General features: G+C 31.4%; 1 protein-coding gene across 1 annotated transcript; it reads left to right on the forward strand.

Moving 5' to 3' along the window:
• The first annotated feature begins 628 nt into the window (after nucleotides 1–628).
• On the forward strand, nucleotides 629–17,650 carry LOC102626920 (gibberellin 20 oxidase 1-B-like). Its single transcript, XM_052431375.1, has 5 exons — nucleotides 629–761; nucleotides 8,224–8,330; nucleotides 15,199–15,770; nucleotides 16,300–16,621; nucleotides 17,384–17,650. Exons 1-5 carry the CDS (start codon nucleotides 629–631, stop codon nucleotides 17,648–17,650), a joined length of 1,401 nt encoding a protein of 466 aa, XP_052287335.1.
• Nucleotides 17,651–21,919: the final 4,269 nt, after the last annotated feature.

A 21,919-nucleotide genomic window follows, 5' to 3' on the forward strand; every position in this document is an offset into this window, starting at 1 on the left:
ATGTGTTTAAGAAATTGCATATTAACATTCCTTTTGCAGATGCTTTGAAACAAATGCCACTTCATGCCAAATTTATGAAGGAAATATTGTCCAACAAGAGGAAATTTGAGGAGCATGAAACTGTAATGTTGACTGAGGATTGCACTGCCATTTTGAAAAATAAATTACCACCAAAGCTGAAAGATCCAGGGAGTTTTAATATTCCATACACTATTGGAAATACTTATTTTGATAAAGTTTTGTGTGATTTAGGTGCATGCATTAATTTGATGCCTTTTTCTGTTTTTAAGAAATTAGGTTTGGGTGAACCTAAGGCAACAACTGTTACCCTCTAATTGGAAGATAGATCTATAAAGTATCCAAGGGGTATAGTTGAGGACATGCTTGTGAAGGTTGACAAGTTTATATTCCCTGCAGATGTTATTGTCTTGGATATGGCTGAAGATATAGAGTTACCTCTTATTCTAGACAGACCATTCTTAGGTTCAGGAAGAGCTTTGATTGATGTTCAGGAAGGGAAATTGATTTTAAGAGTTCAAAATGAGCAACTATTTTTAATATGCACACAACTATCAAGTATCCAACTGAACTCAAAGAATGTTTCCAAGGAGACACCATGGATATAAAAATGACCAAACCATTTAAGGATGAGCATCTATCTGAGCCTCCTGACATTTATACAACAGATAAGCAGTCTATTAATGAAGATGCATCACCTCATTTTCGTGGGAAGAGACCTAATTGCAAGAAGCTTGGGCAAGGTCCATCCAGATCATCTCCTTCCATCCACGAGCCTCTTTGAACCATCTCTTCGAAGACAGTCAAGCTAATGACTATAAATTAAGTGCTTCTTGGGAGGAAACCCAAGCTTTTTAAACTTTATTATTGTCATTTTTTTAATTTTTCTTTCTTTCTTTGTTGTTTTCTTTTACTTATTATATTTTGTTTTAGGATTTTGCACAAGTTTGGAGGTCGATTAACATTAACTTTTCACATGCCTTTCAACGACTCAGCTACAACTTCACATCTTCAAGTGCAAAACTAGGGGAGTTTCTCTTTTCCTTTTCTTTTTCTTTACATTGAGGAAAATGTTTATTTTAAGTTTGGAGGTGGGAATATTTGCTTTTATTTTGTCTAAAAAAATTAAAAAAAGAAAAAAAAATTTAATGCCAATGATGAGTATATGATTGAAAATGAATATGGTTCTTAGAAAGGAATGAATGTTGTCTTAGTTTATACTTGATTTTTGTGTTAGTTTCATCTTGATTGTGATTCTTTAAATATTTTGTGCACTTATATCGAATCTTCTAGAATTTTGACTTCAGATTTAAGATTGATACAGCTTGAGTTGAGAATTTTAGATTGAGTAAATGACTGTTTACTTTGATTCTACATAATTAAGTTTACCTAGGCACTATAGTCAGAAATAGTTACCTATAACCCTTAAGAGTGAAGCTATCCTTGAGTAATTTATAGAGGATAATCTACTATGAGAAGAAGGCTATCTTAAGGGATAGAGTGAAAGCTCCTGACTATGGACAAAGAAAAAAAAAAGAAAGCATGTGCTTCAAGAAAAATCAAAAGAAAATGCAAATTTATGCCTGTGAAAAAAAAAAGGATCAAGATGATGAGGTTAGTTTGAAAAAAAAAAGATCAAGATGATAAGGTTAGTTTGACCTACTCTGTTTATTATCCAATACAAGGGTTGTTGATATTGAAGATTTTGAGAATGAGTTTTGATTGAATTGATTCACACACAACACAAGAATCCAGCATGAGATGAGGCTGACCATTGAATTAAAGTTAGAACTTTGCCAATATTTTTAATTTTCTTTGAGCTATATACTTTATGCAATCTTTGAGACATTTTTGATGATATTTGTGGGTATCATCACTGGAAACCCTCACGAGACTATAACTCATCCACTAGGGCTGCCTAGGGGTTTAAAGACTTGTTCCATACGCTAAATGCAATCACGATCATCTGAAAAAATGGTTTAGTTAGAATTTTCTTTTCGTATTTTTTATTTTAATTTTTACTCAAGGACTAGCAAAATGCTAAGTTTGGGGGTATTTGATGTGCTCATAATTTATCTATTATTTTAATGCTTTCATAACTTAATTTTATGTTAAATTATATTTTGTTATATTAATTTTTATCTTTTTTTTTATATTTTGTCATTGTAGGAATATTGAAAATGTTTAAGTGAACGGAAGTGAAAAAAAGAAACAAATTGGAGTATAATGAAAATAATGTGGAAGCAAAAGGGAAAGAAATAAAAAGCCATATAAAAAAAGATTGAATTTAATCGTCATGCATGCAATCATGTGGGGGGAACTTTGAATATTTGGTTGAAAAATATGGCAAGCACGTGGGGAGCATTAAAGAATTAATTGGCAATTTGAATGATTCACGTGCATGGGCTTAAAGAGTGGGCTGGATTTGTTTTTTGTAAAATCCTTTTGACTTAAGGATTCGGGGGCGCAAGGCGCAACAATATAAAGAGAAGAAAGAGCAATAGCAAAAAAAAGACAAGCTGAGGACCGAATTAAAGAAGGCAGCCGCACAAATTGCAGAAATTGGAGAGAAAACCGAGAGCAAGAAAAAAAGAAGAAGAAGAAGAGAAGCCACCGCTGCAAATCCGGGAGCAACAATTTGGAGAAGTCAATTGCAGAGATTGGAGAGAGACGGCTTCTTGAGTTTTTCTTTCTCTCTTCTTTATTATCTTGCTTGAATGTTCCCAATTAAATTTTATTAGAGCTACGATGTAGCCTAACTATGACGATTTAATTTCATAAATTTTAATAGCATAGATGGAGGATTAAATTGGATTGGTTATGGTGAAATTGGATGTCCTAGTGTTTTAATCTTTTGGTATTTTTTATTACTGCTTGCATCTTTATTTAATTTTTAGTTATTTTATTTAATTTTAATCTAAATCCGTCTATTCGATTGTTCAAATAAATTAGGGTTAGAATAATTTCGGTAACTAATAGGATACATAATCTCTGTAGGACGATACTCTACTCTTCATTATATTACTTGTGCCGACTAGTACACTTGCTAATTTACGCATCAAATCATTCCAAGAGATCTTGATTATCAGTTCAACTAACTAGTACTTACAATTTTACTTTCTTGTAAAATATATTGCAGTTGGGTTTATCAAAAAAGCTGAGAAGCAATGCGGAAGATATCTAGAGTTATTTTGTTGGCAACGAGCTTGGGAGTTGATCGAATGCACTACAAGAAATCACTATAAGAAAACTGGCAATAGATAGCAGAAAAAAACTATTATAAAGGAGGGTGGATAACAGCGAAATTATTCATCATTTATGTACATGTCACTCTTTTATGATAAAAAAAAAAATATGTCATTAACTTATGATAGTGTTTACGTGTATGTTTGTCATGGAAAAAAAAGAATAAATTATTTAATTTTTTGGTAGGAAAATGTGATTTTTGTTTGAAATTTTGGCGGGAAATTGATTTTAGCGTGTGAATTATTGTCTGAATAATTTTAGCGGGTAAAATACTAAGTTTGTGATAGAATTTGTGATTGATATTTTCTGCCATTAATTTTTTTATGACTTATTTTTTTGTCAAAGATTATAAATTTATACTGAATGAAATTATGAATTATTTCATTTAAATTTATGCATTCCTATTTATAAAATTCAAGCATAAATTCATATGAACCAAAAATTAAATTATACATTCTATTAAGTCCAAAAACACTTATATTAATAATGCCCTACAAAAATAGTTGTATCCAACAGTTAGATCAAACAATATCAATTCAGCAGACAAAATCCAGCAACTAAGAATAAATGTATCAAGTTTTACAAGATAAGAAGGCATCAAGTGACTATAGTGCTGAACTTATCCCATAATTTCAGTAAACTTCCAGTACATGAATTGCCATTTTCAACAAATACCCAGCCAAACTCTCAAGTCTAGCAGCTTCTTTCAACCTGCATGTGCAACATCAAATGAATATACCTAGCATTATCGTTATAAAGGATTAACTACTACAATAAAACTATTAGGTTTTAGATACAACATAATCATTACAAATTTAAACTCAATTTGCATGTGTTGGGATAATATGCTCTTTAAAAGCATATGTGTTTATTTAATTGTAATAAACAATTTTTCTGATTAATAAAATAAATGAGGTATTTTATTCAAATATCTTAATTGCATTTATATTTGTATTAAAGTCCATTTAATCATATTATATGTATTTATATGATCACCATGTGGATTCACAGAAGACATAAATACAAGTTATCTTATGATTAAATAAATTTAGTTCACAGTTGATAAATAAAGTTGGGCACTTTATTTAGGTATAGGCTGTAATAAATTCATTGAATGATTTGTCTTAATCATGTATGAATTTATTGATGTAGTACGACTACATTGAATAGGATCACATATGAGATTTAATTAACTTTGTAATAACTATCAGACTTATTAAATCTCATAGGCGTTGATTTTACTGTAATCTTAATCTTGAGTTAATTATGATTTCATGATTGTAATTGTTATTCCATTTGAGTTACCAATGGGCACGACACAGCCTTGTGGTCAAGATTACCCGGTATCTTGGTGGGAGCAATTATGAGTATTGGAGTTATGGATTAACAATATAGAATTTGTACAACACATCTCTTGATGGGTTTTCGGCACTTGATCATAGAATTCTCTGGCCAGAGTGTGTCAACAGATTTAGTATGTTGAAAATGATCATTAGAGAAAACCAGTAAGGATCAAAGAATAAGATGTTATTAAATTGATTGGATAGTTGAGATATCAATTTAATTAACGATGTGGTACAAATGATTGTGCAGTAAAGAAATCAATGTGGCTTGGGACGAATTATTATTCGAGCATACAATTATGGAAGTCAGTTCCAATCTTTTAGTGGAGTAGATTTGGAATTAAATAATTGGGCTAGTTTAATTACAGGCCTAATTATTGTAGCCACTATTGTATGTTCCCAAATGATCTCCGGGTTAGCTCATTTAATTGACTGCACCACTACTGGACTAATAAGTAAGATAACTAGCTATTTGGGTCAAAAGCCTAAATATATCATTTAGTGAGAGGCTCCATTTAATTAGCTTTTGTATAAGGGGGCTTATGTTATTTTACAAGATGGGTCCCCTATTGAAAAAGAAAATAACGTGAGTTTTATTTAGAGCATTATTTGGAGCCTAGGGTTTTCACTAAAGGGTGATATAAAAGGCTTATTTTTCCCTAAAGAAAAAGGTGAAGCCACTTTATACAGATCAGAGAATAAGATTTTTCTCTCCATTGTTGAGAGAAAAATTTTCTCGTGCTAGTTGCTTTGGTAGTGATAAAGGCGCCCACACGTCAAGTGCAGATCGAACCTGAGTCATAACCTGGAAGATCATTGGTGACAGTTCGTGATCTAGCAAGCGTGGTGGTGACGGATCGTGATCTAACAGGAGTGGTGGTGGCGGATCGTGATCTAGGAGCCTAAATCATTTCAACGGAAAAAGCCAAAACGGATTTTCAAGGTACGATTTCTGGATTACGTATTCTTATATATTATATGAGAGTGATCTTCAAAAGGTTTAATAAAAATTTAAAAACCTAATTTTTCCCCAACAGCATGTGCAGCACCAATGAGTATAGCCAATATATCATTATAAAGATTTTGAAATACAAGTTATGCAACCCAAGAAGGGGGTGAATTGGGATTGTAAAAACATAAACTAAGCAAAGAACACAATAATTCAATCAAATGCCTTAATAAATTCGAAAACAATAAATTCAATAAAGCACAATAAAAAGTGAGTAAAGGAAGAGAAAACAAATGGTTCGGCAATCCCAGCCTACGTCCACGCCTCCAAGCACACCAAGCTTGAAGATTTCATTATCCAAGCCTTCCAAGCCTTCCAATACTTCAAATGCTTACAATTGACTTCCAAGGTGTCAATGAAGTTTTACAATCAAGAGATTATCTCCCAATCTCTTATCACCAGTGTTTCTCACACTTATACACTCACAAATTTGATGAGGAAATTAAGATTACAATAAAAACTCTCTTTAAGAGTGGATATACGAATTATAGCTCAATGATGATTCAATGTATGATGATTTGCGAAATGGAAGCTCAATATATGTTGTGTGCTTTTTGTTTTTGCTTGCAAGAGAGCTTAAAAATGAATTGGATTTGAATTTTTATAGTTTGAGCTCAAAACCTAGCCGTTATAGAATTTTCTAGTGATAACCGGCTTGCCGCTTTAAGTTACCGTTACATTTAAAGATTTGAATTTTTGCACATCCGGTATGCTGCTTTCGGAATTCGGTTAACTGCTTTCAATCCAGATAGCTTCTGCCCATAATCCGGCTTGCCGCTTTGCTACAGTGAAATGGCTATTTTCTAAAATTATAGTTTTGACCTAAAACTTTATATAATTATACTATGGCCCAAAACGTCATAATAATTTACCAAAAGGTTCAATTTCAGAATTTCTAAATAATGCTTGTTATTCCCAAACTTTTTGAAACTATGATATGGCCTAAAATATATAGAAATTATAGTATGGTCCAAAATATTGTAAATATTTGTAAATAGGTCCAAATCCTGAATTTAAAACAATACTTATTAAAATCAAAGATGGCAAAATTCTTTCATTTTAGTCCACATCTTGAAAAACAACTAATTTCATAAAATCATTCTCTTGTTATAAAAATACTATATGTAAAACTTTGTTTATCCAAAACATGTGGTTTGTTATCATCAAAATCAACATTTTATAGCCATATAGGCTAACAAATTTATCTATTAAACTAAAATTGTAGGTTTCAGATGCAACTTAACTTAATTCCTTGCTGAAATAAAATATGGAACCAAAGTGGTACCCACAAAAATAAAATCCTCCAAGTATGAAAATAAAGAGCAACCTTTGGTTTGAATAGAAAGTATACAAATTTACTACCAAATGCACAGTACAGACCACATGTTCACATGATATATCAATCAATCAAAAGAATAATTCAATTCCATTTCTTCTCCTACAATTACAAGAACCAATTCCATTAACTAAGTGGCATGTGTTGTTCCGTTCAACACCATGGATTTTGTATTTTGTTGTTTTCTATTATTAGATTTATTGTTATTTTAATTTTTTGCCTTAAAATTAACCTCATTATTCAAATTCATCAACAACTATCATGGATAATTGATATAGACCTACCAAGTTTCTCTATTATTACCGGTCTCATCTCTAAATAATATTGTTGTTATCAGGATAACAACTTTGCCTACAATTGTTTGTTGTTCAAATAGAAGATTAAGCTTAGTTCAAGAAACCAAGGTAGCTAGCTGTTATTTTCACTTTGTCTATAGTTTTTAACCAAGTATAATATACAAGTAATAAAAATGTGTGTATAGTTTTAGATTCATACTAACCATTTTTTACTGCGTTAATGATTTCAGAATAATGGTTAGCCCACTCCAAACAAACTTCATCTATCTTAGCCTGAATGTATACAGCCTTTCCATGGAATTGAAAACCATAAAATCAACATTGTCAAATTTCCATAACAATGCAGTGCGTATGGTATAAACCAATCCTATGATTTTATTCATCATTGACTCACATCATTCATTAGCAAACTAAGGTCTACTATAATTTCCTTAAAAAACGTCAAGATATAATAGCCACATTCCACGCTTCCTGGTTGCTGAGGGGTCTATTCACAGTTATAAATAAAAAAATAACTATTTTAGGCTTAAAGTGATAGATACATAAAATTTTAGTTAAGATAATATGTTTACCTTTATAAATCTCATCTTAGAGCCATAATTCCATCTTTCCTTACAATCCTCAACTGAGAACAGTGTCATAGCGTTGTATGAATAAAGTACATTGGTTAAAGTATCGAAAATGTATTAAACAAAGTGAAAATATTAGCATTATGAGATGGAAGGAGTACCAATGATTTAATCAGCTGTTCTAAATCAGGATTAGGAGCATCGTACACCTTAGGATATAAATAAAACACTTCTTTTTTTGCCATATCAATCACAACCAAGACCCAACGGAAGATAAAATAAAAAAAAAAAACAAAGCAACAGTTATGAAAGACAAGATAAAATAAATAAATAATGATTAGAACATTACAGTTTGAAATGTCTAGACCTAAGATTGTATGGCATGAACAAGAATTGTCCTTTACAGGTTTCAAGCGCTTGCGCACACTTTCTGCTCTGCTGGGATGGGAAATATCTGATATTTGTCCAGGATGGGGTGACACAAAACCTGAACATATGAATCCAAATGGTCTTGTTCCTTTTTTATTTGGGATAATCGAGTCATATACAACCTGAAACAATGGATGCAAGATACCAAAACTTGTCATTAGACAAGTATTGCAAGATCGTATAAATTAATTAAAGTGTAAAGAAAAAAAAACTCTTACGCAATATATACTTCAATAGCATTAACTCCTATTACTTTCATAGTCATCATCGCATCACACTCCATTTTCTAAATGTCTTAGGATCTCCCTCACAATCATTATAATCATCATTGTCCATATCCGTTGTATTATCATAATTGAGTCCGTTGAGTGGAATGGAATATCTACATTAGAAGATGGCGTGGTACAACCATCTTCCCCATGCCACTTCCAAATTTTATAAGACTTTACAAAATTGTGCCAATAAAGACATTCGGTTACAATTGTGGGTGTGTAAAATGCCAAATTCCTACATTTATAACACGGACATCTAATGACTCTAGTATCTTCAACATTTTTAATAATAAAATTCACAAATTCGACGACCACTTTTTCATACTCAGGTGACATTTTACTACAATCAGTCCAAGACTTATCTATTTTAGTTTGAACGAGTTTTGATCCTGGCACATAAAAGAGGGCAAACATGAAACAAGAATATTGGCTTTTCAAATTCGTTATTTCATAAAAAAATAACAAAATAACTTTGACTTACACACACTTAGAACGAAAAATAAGAAAATATCAAAACATGTTGCCCTCACATATTAACGAATATTTTCATATTAAAAAAGCAATCAACAGTACAATACAAAAACAAATGGAACATCCATACAAGCCAAACTCAAATATCCAAACCAATAGACAAAAACAATCAATAAAGAAAGTTTAGTTAATTTATTTAGCATGTCAAAATGTATTTAATTTACTCAGTTTTTTACCTGTAAATGCATATTAAAGAATTAAAATACCTTGATTTTGATCACATTCACTGCAAAAAGCTGAAAGGGCCCTCGAACTTAGTAATAAAGCGTGGATTTGAAAGAAACAGCAGCAAATATATCCAAGACTGAAACAAAAAATCCAAAAAAAGCATATTACCAATTGATAATGACACATTACTTTGACTTAAATAATTTATATAAACATATTTGGGACCATGTATGACAAATGTGATTGCCCACATACACATGCTATTATTACTTTATTATAACATAATGAAAAACATAGTTGCCACATTTTTTTTTTTACAAAAAATAATTTATGTAACCTTTCCCTAAGGAAAACGTTCATAAGATACAAATCAAGATAACATTTATCAATATGTAACTTTATGTCATTAAAATACAATATGAAACATGAAAAAATAGATAATGTTACAAACAACAAAAGGAATTAAAAAGAAAAAGTTGATTTGCCAGGTAATGGAATGTAATTATAACCATCAAAAGTAAAATCAAACAGTCCATTTCAATCTTTTTCTCTCTTATATAGCTATGACAGTAACAGTCTTGTTCAAGTGAAAAGTTTGCTCGTCAAATTAAAAGAAAAAAAAATTCAAGATTAGTGCTATTATTTTGTATTTTCCTTTTTTAGGGCTGCAAGTTTCCACATTTATGCAAAATGAGGAAGTATTGGTGGAAACTACCTTACCCCCTGCCTCCTCGTCAGCAAAATCACAAACACAGACATAGAACAACTTCATCAGCAGCCTTATACAGTCTCAACTTTCTCTACCCATCTCCAGCTATATTAACTTCAACATTTACATTGCAAATGAAAAAAACCTTCACTCTCTCTATCTTTATAAACTAATGCAGCTTCTTAACCAAACCCATCATCTCATTTAGTCATTCACTCAGTCACTCGATCACAAATTCTCCAAAATAAAAAATTACACTCAATCACTTAGGGCCTTAAACACAAATAGGTGAAGAAGAAGAACAAAACCTAGAATTGAAGGTTTAGGGTTGTAATCTTCTAATGCGTGACGATGTCTAGGTGTTGATGGTTCACGTCGTGTCGCGCCATCACCATTCGTGGTCATGGTAGCCAATTCGAATTCAATCAATGGGTCTATGATTTGGGTGTTGTCGTTCGCTTAGTGCTAGTAGTGGCCGGTTGTGTATAGAAAACTTAAATGTACCAACGATTGGTCGGCTAGGGTTTGGGTGGTGCTAGTGAGGTTATCGATTAACAGTGTCACGATGAGTTTGGCTTGACTTTAAGCGTTGATTGTGAGAGTGACAGTGACAATAATGTGCCAAAGGTTTGACTATTTGTCTGAGTGAGAGTAAAGATGACTATTGTGAGTGTATACTGATTGATTGAGGGTGTAACAATAACTGTGGCTAGGTTTCAGAGTTGATTGTGGAGTGAGAGTGACAATGATTGCGCCTTGGGTTTCAATGGCCTTTGTGCGCGAGAGTGAGAGTGGTGATGACTTTATTGTGTAGTGTTTAGGACTTAGAATTTTTTGTGTTCAGATTTTGGTTAAACGCATAGTTTTGTTTTTCATTTTTTTTCACAAATCATTTCACAAGTTAAATGCCGCGTTTTGGATTTTCAAAAAATTAAAATGATACTTTTAATTTTAGTCAAACATGGTCAATATAAGATTTCTGTCATAATGTGTGTGACTGAGTAAATTTATATCATACACATATCATAAATTATTGATATACAAATATTATATCACAAGTACATCATTAATCATTTGATAGACCACAATCCTATCTAGGGGTAGGTAAAATATCCGACCCGACCTGAAATATTTCAGGTTCAAATTGGATCAGGTTGTTAATCAAGCCTGATTAGATACATTTGTGTCAACCCGATTGGGTTGACACAAAAATTTAAAAAAAATCCAAAATACAAATCAAAAATCAAAACCCGAAACCTAATCCTAAACACTCACTGTCAGACACACCACTCACACTCAGCACTTATGGTCCACACACAAACAATTACAAACAAAAGCTTAACCACAGCACATGGCACAAGCACTCAAAGCAGCAGTGAGCAGCCCACTGCCGACCGACGCCTCACCCACCCATAGGCGACAATCTCCTTTGCTCGCAATTTGGAACCCACTACCGACAGCCACACAGCCCCCACACACAACCTCCCTCAAACAAACAAAACACAAACACACACACAAAGTTAATGCCTTAATGGAGCAAGCTGCAGTCGGCCACCACGCAGCAATTGCTGAGGCTCCGCGAGGATCGTGATTTGATTCCGATCGATTGATCTACTACTACAAAGTACTAGATCTGCTACGCCACCTCCATGCCTCCATTTCTCCACCATCACCCGATTTGATTCAAGCTCCATTAACCTGGCAAGCAGCAACTCGAATTTTGGCTGTTGAGTCGAGTTTTGGAAGCTTTGAGTTTGCGCTTTGATACTTGACAGTGACAATAAATATACATTATATATTATATGTGAAAGTGAAGTGTTAATTAGTATTTCCCTAATCCGACCCGTATTTAATGTGAACCCGATCTTATCCGAACTAAACCCGATTTTTCTCGGTTGAAAAATTGGGTTGAGTTCGAATGAATTTTTATTCAACCTGACCAACCCGAAACTCGATCGGGTTGATTCGAACCCGACCCTAACCCGATTTTGCCCAGCCCTAATTCTATCTCGAATCCATCATACTTATATGATAAAATCATATATGTTATAAAGTAGTTGTTATTTATTGTCAGTTTTCTTGTAGTGAAATTTTTTGAAGATGGATACTCAATTACTAGATGTAACCTTTATCCTCCCTGCCTCAACTCCACACTCATTTGGCACTAGCCATCATTGTGACCCAACTTCTTTAACTATTCTTCATCAAGACCAAGTTGTAGGCCTTGAAATGTTTTGCAGATAATAAGTCGCAAAATGTCCGACCTCGAACAGATGCCATAGCTATTAATATCGGTGATACTTTCATGGCAATTTTTAAATATTTTAGTGATTATGTTTTTTAGTTTTCTCTTCATTTCTTCCTAATTTTTCTTAATGAAAAAGTTGCATCGACCATGTTAGATTTCTCAATATGTTATTGTATAATTATCTAAATTACTTAATTTTGTGCGTCTAAGTTCGATTATCTTACAATCATTGTATTGTTACAGCATAAAAACTTTTTAGTTCGTCTGTAGCCACAAGTTTTTTATTACATCTTTCAAATATTGTATTAAATCGTGTATGTTAAAACATAGGTTCCTAATGTAACCAAATACTTTAGAAAAAATTTGTGAATATTGACGAAAATATTTTACCATTGTAATAGAAAAAGGTTGTTTGGGGCACGCAAATAAATTTAGGTTATCTCAATTTGTATTTACACTGAAAATATATGATGTTATATTGTTAATGATCGTATGCTGACACATAGTACATATAATCGGTTAACTATTGATTTAACATATAAATAAATTAGACATAATCATTATATTTCAGTTAGTAGGGTTCTGTGATTCGAGTGAGAGGAGCTCTACGCTGGAAAACAAAAGAACAGCATCTCTCTATCGGATTGTCTTAGCCCTTTAGCATTGGCTTAGACCGAGGGTATTTGTATTGGCATCTCATTTCTAGTAGACTTGCTTGCGCATCTTATCCATTGGCGTGCATCTAGTAGGAACTAGACCTACGAATTCGACAAATTATGAGTCAGCCATGCAATTCATACCGTATCCCAAATTGAACGTATTTCTTTATAATTACTTACCTCTTTATTTATAATAATTAGAGTAATGCTACATTTATAAAGTCCAGATACAAAATTTTCACCCTATTTATGTGGCATACGTCTGCCCCTCTTACATATTCTAAGTGAGGTAGAAAATTAGAAATGATAAGCTAAGTTACCAGCTATCACACAACAATTTATAATAAAGTTAGGTCATATATAAAATTGGTTAGGATATAAATTTTGTATCACAATTTGTAAGCTTAAAGCTACTAATTAACTATAGCATATTTAAGTACTAATAAAAATGCTCGTTACTAGTAATCAGAAGAATTTTATTTAACCAAATTTGGTAACATTCTGATTACCATAATTGGCGTAATTGAAATACTGAGTTGTATAGTTAAACATATCTAATGGTTATAGGTATAGCTTGGTAACAATTAATAAGAGTACAATAAATGGAAAGAAATGTATATGCATTGCTATAAACGTATGAATAATGATTTAGTGTAATTGCATTGTTCTTATAGCGAGACACTGCCACTTGCTACTGACTGATTAATCGATAATGTCAACAACACTTATAAGAATCATAAAATTGTCCCATGTGTTTATTTGCTCATTTTCCATATTTGTTGATGCAATGTTTTAAAAGCACTACAGGTAGAAAATTGACGGTGTGAGATAATGATTACAATTTTGAAAGATCTGTCTGATAAACACATGAAATAATCTTAATTAGGAAAAAAAATAAAAGTACGTAATAAAGATATCTACAATTAAGAATCACAGGGGAAGTTGCCATTAACTTTAAACGTGACCTTTTAAGATCCATTAATAAGTGTATTCGGTGTATTGTTTTATATTATATTGAATTGTACAATAATAAATTATCTTTAAGTGTACGGTATTATGCCTTAATACATAATCATATATGCTGTAGCATGGATTATATTGTATATTTAAATACCTTATAATATTTAGTAAAGATTAGTTTATTTAATTATTGTTATAAAAAGTCCATCGATCATCAAAGTTTGTTGAAGTCAATTCTAGTATGGTTGGAATCCCATCGTTGAATCTATTCAGCCATACAACTATCACGGCCAAAAGGAATTTCAGTACACTTAAAGATAATTTAATTTTTTATTACATGTTTTAAATATATTTTATTTTATCAAAAAGTTACCAAATAATATATATATATAAGCAACCAATTAATGGTATTATTAATTTCATGATTACTTTAATATTGTGATTATTAAGTTAAATATTACATTAAATATACAAGCTGTGGTTAATTAAATAGACAATTGTTTTTAAAATTAATCTTAACTAAATCCATGTGTAAATTGAGATTACTAATCTCATGATTTTGGGTCCACTAATCTAATCCAAAGTGAAGCTTGCCGGACATAAGATAAATTATTAATTTAATCATATACTTAATCCTAAATCCTAAAATTAGCAAAGTGCCATTTTAGATGACTGCCATGTCTTAGGTAATAGTTAAAAATTCATATTATCGTTGACGAGATAATTTTTCAATATCAACAAATAGATGAGGAATCACACGCCACATTTTTTCAGATATAAATTTAAGTTTTTTAGCCAAACTTTGTAAGCATATCACTCTTAAATATAAAAGGTAGTAACAACAAATTATTGAGACTGGTAATAGCAAAAATATTTGAGCCATTATATAAGATTAAAGGGCGTCCACTCGTCTTTGTTGTTGGCTCTCCTTTCAAAAATCTTCCAACCTATGCTTCCAATTAAGGACGGCCTTAGGCTTTCTCTTCTCAATCTTATTTAATATTCTTTCTAAATCTAATTCTCTTGCTATACACACACACACACACACATATGTATGTGTATATATATATGGTATCTAATCTTATTCATTTCTATTATCTTCTATATATTTTTTCTTTCAAAATATAATTCACTTATATATCTCTTATACAGACGCATATATGATATCTAATCTTAATCATTTTCTTTATATATGGTATCTATTCTTATTCATTTCTATCATCTTCTATATATTTTTTTCTTTCAAAATGTAATTCACTTATATATCTGATATCTCTTATACAGACGCATATATGGTATCTAATCTTAATCATTTTCTAATCTTACTCATTCCTGTTATCTTCTTGCCATGCTTATCACAAAACTTATTACAGCTTTGCAATCTTTGTTTGTGTTCTATTTATAGCTTGCTTTGTTCCATTTTCTTTCCAATGTCTCTCTAATGAACTCCAATAAAGATTCATCCGCTGTTCATCCGCAACCATTGATGAAGCAGACACATAACAATGGGAGTATTGTTTTTGATTATCACAAGTTGCAAAAACAAGCCAACTTGCCAACAGGGTTCATTTGGCCAAACTTGGAGTTTGCTCAAGAAGAGCACAAAGAGCCATTGATAGACTTACAAGGATTCATAAGTGGGGATGAAAGAGCAACTGCTGAAGCAATCGAGCACGTTCGAGGGGCTTGCGTGAACCATGGCTTGTTCCAAGTAATCAACCATGGTGTTGATGCAAGTCTACTGAAAGCAGCTTCTGAAGAAATTGACTCCATTTTCAAGCTTCCTCTTGAGCGAAAGCTTGGCATTCCAAGAAAGACCGGTTTGCCACAGGGGTATTCTGGTGGTCATGCTGAGCGTTTTACTAAAAATTTGACATGGAACGAAACATTTACTTTTGATTACTATGAAAACGATGCTGAGCCCCTCGTTGTTGACCACTTCAAATCTGTTCTTGGACAAGATTTTGAATGCAGTGGGTAAGTTTTGTTTATTTATTCTTCTTTTTAAGGTTTGGACGAGTGAAGATGAGAAATCTCACCTGAATTAATCATTATCCTTTATTAGTACTTAAACTCTTGGGTGATTGGTCGGACAAAGCGCATTCTCGCTAGTCGAGCTACGCATTTAAATAGCTAATGGTAATAAAGCAGTGGCTTGACTACTAATGATATGGACTGGGTACCGATCTGTCTACAAGTTTTGGTTGGTAATTCTTTTAACAATAATGTAATTGTAATTATGTTTTACTACAGTACTAATATACATAGACACGTGAGATAACATGCATGTTTAAAATATCACCACAACTGAGATCATAATTAGATCGAAATTTATTATTCTCATCAAAACAAAATATATATATATTATTGATTTGTATTAACTGTCACATTAATATAAGCAAGTTTCAAATAAGAATGAGACTTCATGTATCATTCCAAGAGATCTTAAATATCAGTTCCAACAACTAGCACTCACAATTTTCATTTCTTCTAAAATATATTGCAGGTGGGTTTATCAAAAATACTGCCAAGCAATGTGGAAGCTATCCGGAATTCTTTTTGAGCTATTGGCAGTGTGCTTGGGAGTTGATCGAAAGCATTATAAGAAATTTTTTGAAGACGGATACTCGATCATGAGACTCAATTTTTATCCTCCTTGCAACAACTCAGCACTCACTCTTGGCACTAGCCCTCATTATGACCCAAGTTCCATAACCATTCTTCTTCAAGAACGAGTTGAAGGCCTTGAAGTTTTTTCAAATAATAAGTGGCAAACTGTCCGACCTCGACCAGATGCCCTAGTCATTATTATTGGTGATACTTTCATGGTAATTTTTAAATATTTTAGCAATTCATGTTTTTATTTTTTATTTTATCTTCATTTCTTCCCAACTTTTTTTTTCTGATGAAAAAGTTGCATGATAACGACCACCATGTTATCGTATAACTATCTAAATCACATAACTCTATGTGTCTAAGTTAGAATACCTCACAATCATTGTACGTTATAACGATAAAAAAATTTTAGTTCATCCATAACCAGAATTTTTTTTTAACCTTTTTCAAATATTATCTTAGTCTTAGATCTTAAGTTAAGGCATTGGTTTTTAATTTAACCAAATACTTGAGAAGGATACAAAAAACTTGTGAATATTGACGAAGAATTTATGACCATTGTAATAGAAAAAAGTTGTTTCGGGATACAACCAAATTTAGATTATTTAAATTTGTATATACACTAGAATGTCTGACGTTATATGACTAAATGCGCATACAAATGATAGTATATATGCTGACATATATACTCAATACGGTTAAAAGATTACTAGCATATAATTAATTTATTTTTCTTGTTAAAAATAGCTTCTAGCTAGTTTTATAATACGGCGTTAACAATCTATGAAAATTTTGTCTCAAAATGTTGTTCTTGTGCATGTATAATATTGAAACACTGAGACCTTTATATGTTGCGAATATTATGTAGGACGTGACAGCTTTTTTGTAACAACTTGAAAAGATAATGACGGGGCATATATTTGGTCGTTCATCTGTTTGTTTGTTTATTTGTTTGATACATGTTATTTATATAGGCATTATCTAATGGGATATACAAGAGCTGCCTGCATAGAGCAGTGGTGAATGGGGAAAGAGAGAGAAGGTCATTGGCTTTCTTTGTGACCCCGAAAGCAGACAAAGTGGTGAGACCCCCACAAGATCTTATTTGCAGAGAAGGGACAAGATTATATCCAGATTTCACATGGTCACAATTGTTAGGCTTCACTCAAAAACACCATAGAGTTGATGCGGCTACTTTCCCAAGCTTTGTCAACTGGCTCTCGTCTTCCAAAAACCTCTAAGTCCTTTATAATAAGTGGGATCATTGTTGAGAATAACTCTATGTATTTTATATTGTTTTCAATATAGCAAATTCATCTCCATCAATAAATTTATAATAAAAATTTATTGTTGAGAATATGTATTTTATAGTATTCATCTCTATCAATAAATTTATTATCAAAAATTTTAAATTTAAAAATCTTAAAGTTACCCTTCTCTATCTCTACTCAAAATTGCACACTCTCACATTCTACGAACCAAACTCTCGATTTGACTCTCTTTTAAATTCATTTTTTTAGTCAAAATTTCTATTTCATCCTTTCTATATATGGAAAAAAATTTCTTGATATTTACTAGATTGTATGATTGGTAAAGATCAATTTCTTTCACTAACTTTAACGACTGGTAAAAAAATTATTTTGTTCATATTTGAATGATGAATTTTGCTTCTCTTAGTTTACAATAACCTAAAACGAAGACAACTATTTGCAGTTAAAAGAAAATATATAAAGTAATTGATGAGAATTAAGGAATTGAGAATTAAAATAGAAAAAATATCAAAAATTATTTTGATAATGAAATTCTTAATTAAAAAGGTGATGTATAGAAAAAAATATTGGTAGCTTTAAATAATGTATCTTGTTGGTAGGTATTTATGAACATATATTACACCAAGCAATAATCGTCTCTCTACAATAAAAAATCAAATAGAATCTCTTAAATCCGCTTTGTAATTGGCGTAATTCGGATATCTAGAACCGTATATATTTATAAAAATATGAAAAATTCAACATCCACAACATACACAGGAGGATTGGAACCCTAAAGTACTTGCGGAACGGAATTTAATTTACCACTAAACTATTGAGAGGTTCTTATACTTCATTACTTGTGTGATATCTAAACGTTAATATTAATCACCACTTGCATGTGTGATTCCAATAAAAAATTTAAAACGGTAACGTATATTCTCCTCAGCTTCAGAATTATAATTCCTAATTGTCATATATGTTCGCACAAAGACTGTCACGTAGGTCCCAAGTAAGTGTACATTGCAAAGAAAATAAATACAGACAAACCGCAATCATGAGATCATAATTTTTTTTTAAACTATGAACATTATTCTTTCATATACTATTTTTTTTAGTATTTTCTCTCAATTTATCATTTCTTAAAATAATTTTTTTTATTTTTTTATTTTCTTTTGAAAGTATCATTCTTACCCGTGAGATTTTGGAGTTTGGCATGTCATTCTTAAAGGTGGCTTAATTAATGTAGCTTTTGTAATTAATCATTTTGTATGAATTTACTTGACTAATTTATGTGAATGGTTAATGTGGGAGCGACTTTTCAAAGCTGAGATAATTAGTACTTATACTTTTATTTTATTATTGTCATTAATCTGATTGAAGAAGTAAACACAATTGCCTTTAAAAAAAAAAGATTTCAATTTGACTTTTGCTGGATATTATCGCTTAATTTACTATAAACAAACAATAAGCTGATTGGAAGGTGTGTTGAGTGCTAGAGAATTGGTAGTGTCGTTAGGGTGCACCAAATTTAAAACCTTGCTACTAGTATAAATAATTAGTACAGAATAAGTAAGGATCGATCCTACAGAGACTATGCTAGTTATATTTATTATCAACTCTCAAGCAAGACTTAAAATAAAATAATAATAGAAATAATTAATATAAATTAATCTAACTAAAGAAAATGCCAATTATAAATAAAAGGGGAGTTTTTGAATTTTTAACTAAATAGCAAGAAATAAAGAAATTAAACTATGAAAACAAAAATTTAATAAAAACTCTAATTAAAGGAGAAAGAAATAATAATTATGGAAAACTTTGGTTAAAAGATCATTCGCAACCACCAAACATGCGCATAATATATCAATTCTATCATCAATTTATATTGAAACTATCAACCATAGACAACAATAAACTCTGTTAGTCTCAATCTTTCCTTAGTGTGTCGTTAGGCAAAACAAGCTCTTCACCTAATCTCTAACCATTAAATAATTTAAAACAAGCTCTTTAAATTTAAGATAATGGAAGCATTAAACATAGAAAGATATTAGATTGATCTAGGCAATGAACACATAAGCTTAGATTATTTAACCTATGTTATATTCTCCAATTGAAATCACTGATTCCAACCTACTACTTATGATTAAAATCTCAAGACAATTACGGATCAAGAATTTTAATCTAACAATAGAATTTATTCAAGTCCTATCTAATTGGCCACTCAAACAAGATGAGAATAAATTCATAAACATTAATTATAGAAGAATATAAACAATCTCAATTAAATAAATTGAATGATAGAATTTAAATTTAATTACATAGCATGTTTAGGGTTTTGAATTCACCCTCAACCAAATAGAAAATCTAGCCTAACATAATTAAATTGGGAAATAAAAGAGTTAATAAAATCAAACATAGAGATTAATTCAAACGGCTGCCTCATCTATTTTTTTCTTATCCTTTGCGGCTGCAAATACTTTTGTATGTGTGGCCGCCGAATAAAAAATCCCCCCCTCCCTCCCCCCCCGTGTTGCTTCCGCTTGGCCCTTATATAATGCTTCAATTGTGGCTTTTAAATCCTTGCATGGAAAGAATTAAATCCAAGCCAAAACCGCCACTTTCATAACGTGCTTGCCATTTAAATTTTCATGCAAAATATTTGCTTCCTTTTTCGTCTTCATTCACAAACTCTTTTGATTGGCCATGCTTAAGGCCAAAAGGTTTTTTTTTCTTTCCTTCCTCTCACGTGCTGGATGGCAATCTCCTTTTTCCAATTTTAGCTCCATGTGATGGCTTCGCTTGTAATTGGCTTGGCTTCCTTTTTTACTTCCATTTTCCAATTTTAGCTCCGTGTGCAAAATTAATTTTGCTTGGCCCATACAACTCTAATTGGAAAACATTCTTTATTTCTCCAATTCTTGATCTCTTGTGCACTTTTGTCTCTCAATCTTTAATTCTTTTCTTATTCTAATTCTCTCAATCAGATTTCTTTTATGAATGCTCCGATTTAATTTCTCTTTAATCCCAGAAAATACCTAAAATAACAGAACAAAAAAATTAAGACAAAAAATTAACACAATAAAAATATAATTTACTAAATTAAAAATTAACTAAAATAACTAGAATATTTAAGACCAAAACAAGAAAAAGATGGAGAAATTAATAGCAAAATATATGAAAAATATGCACTTATCAAGAATATCTATCTATAAAGGATAAAATCATCATTTTGCACTCCAAGTCTCACTAACATTTTTGCTTTTATGTATTTAAGTCCTTTAAAATTTGATTGTGCATTTTTTGTTATTATTTGAGTATTCTATGTATTTCAAGGGTATTATGATCATTTTACAATTAACGAAAAAATCCAACAGAAAAAAAGATAGCATTTTTGAGCTCAAAATAATTGAAAATCTCAGGAAGGGCACAAAACATAAAATTGTAATTTTAGGATTTTGGTGGGCACTTAACTAGTATGACATTGACCGATGACGTAGAATTGACTGATACATGGCTGTAACTTATTGGATTGAAATGCTGACGTGACATTGACCAATATGCCACAACATGTTATTGGAACAAAAATGCGTGTATGATATATGCAATTCACTAAATCACAACTTTGATGACGTGTTCCAACTAATCAGAGCTTGCCATGTAGTGCAATCCTGACCATCTGAATTGTTTTTGTTCGATAGTCATGATTTACCCATTATATCTATAAATAGGGGATTTCCCCCTATTTATTATGAGTGACTAATTTAATTTGAGGTTCATTTTGTGTAATTCTCACTCTATCCTGTATTTTCCAAGTATTTTTAATAAAATTATCATTTTGTCCCCTAATTCAATTATGGGTGGCCAATTTAATTTCAAGATTGGGTTGAAAGTAAAGCTTCAACATGGTCCATAGGCTTAATTTGGTAAATTTATTAACTTTCTCTTTGATTTATGTTAATTGTTTTGACTCATCGTTGACAAATTGTAATAACCTTATCTAGATTTTGTACGACATACCGGCTCCCTAGTGCAAGATTATTACTGTTTGGCATGATGAGTACTTTACATTATATTTATTAGTAAGAAACACTTCTCTATTATTAGTGGTTCATCTTAACTCTGTGTTGACAGAGAATGAATCTACGTTATTTAGTGAATAGTCTTACTACATTGTCAACAGTATGATTATTATCACCTGGCACAATGTATACTTAACACCACATTCAGTAGAAGATTATTTTCCTCTAATATAATGAG

The sequence above is a fragment of the Citrus sinensis genome, chromosome 7 (assembly GCF_022201045.2).
Source record: "Citrus sinensis cultivar Valencia sweet orange chromosome 7, DVS_A1.0, whole genome shotgun sequence".
NCBI lineage: Eukaryota > Viridiplantae > Streptophyta > Magnoliopsida > Sapindales > Rutaceae > Citrus > Citrus sinensis.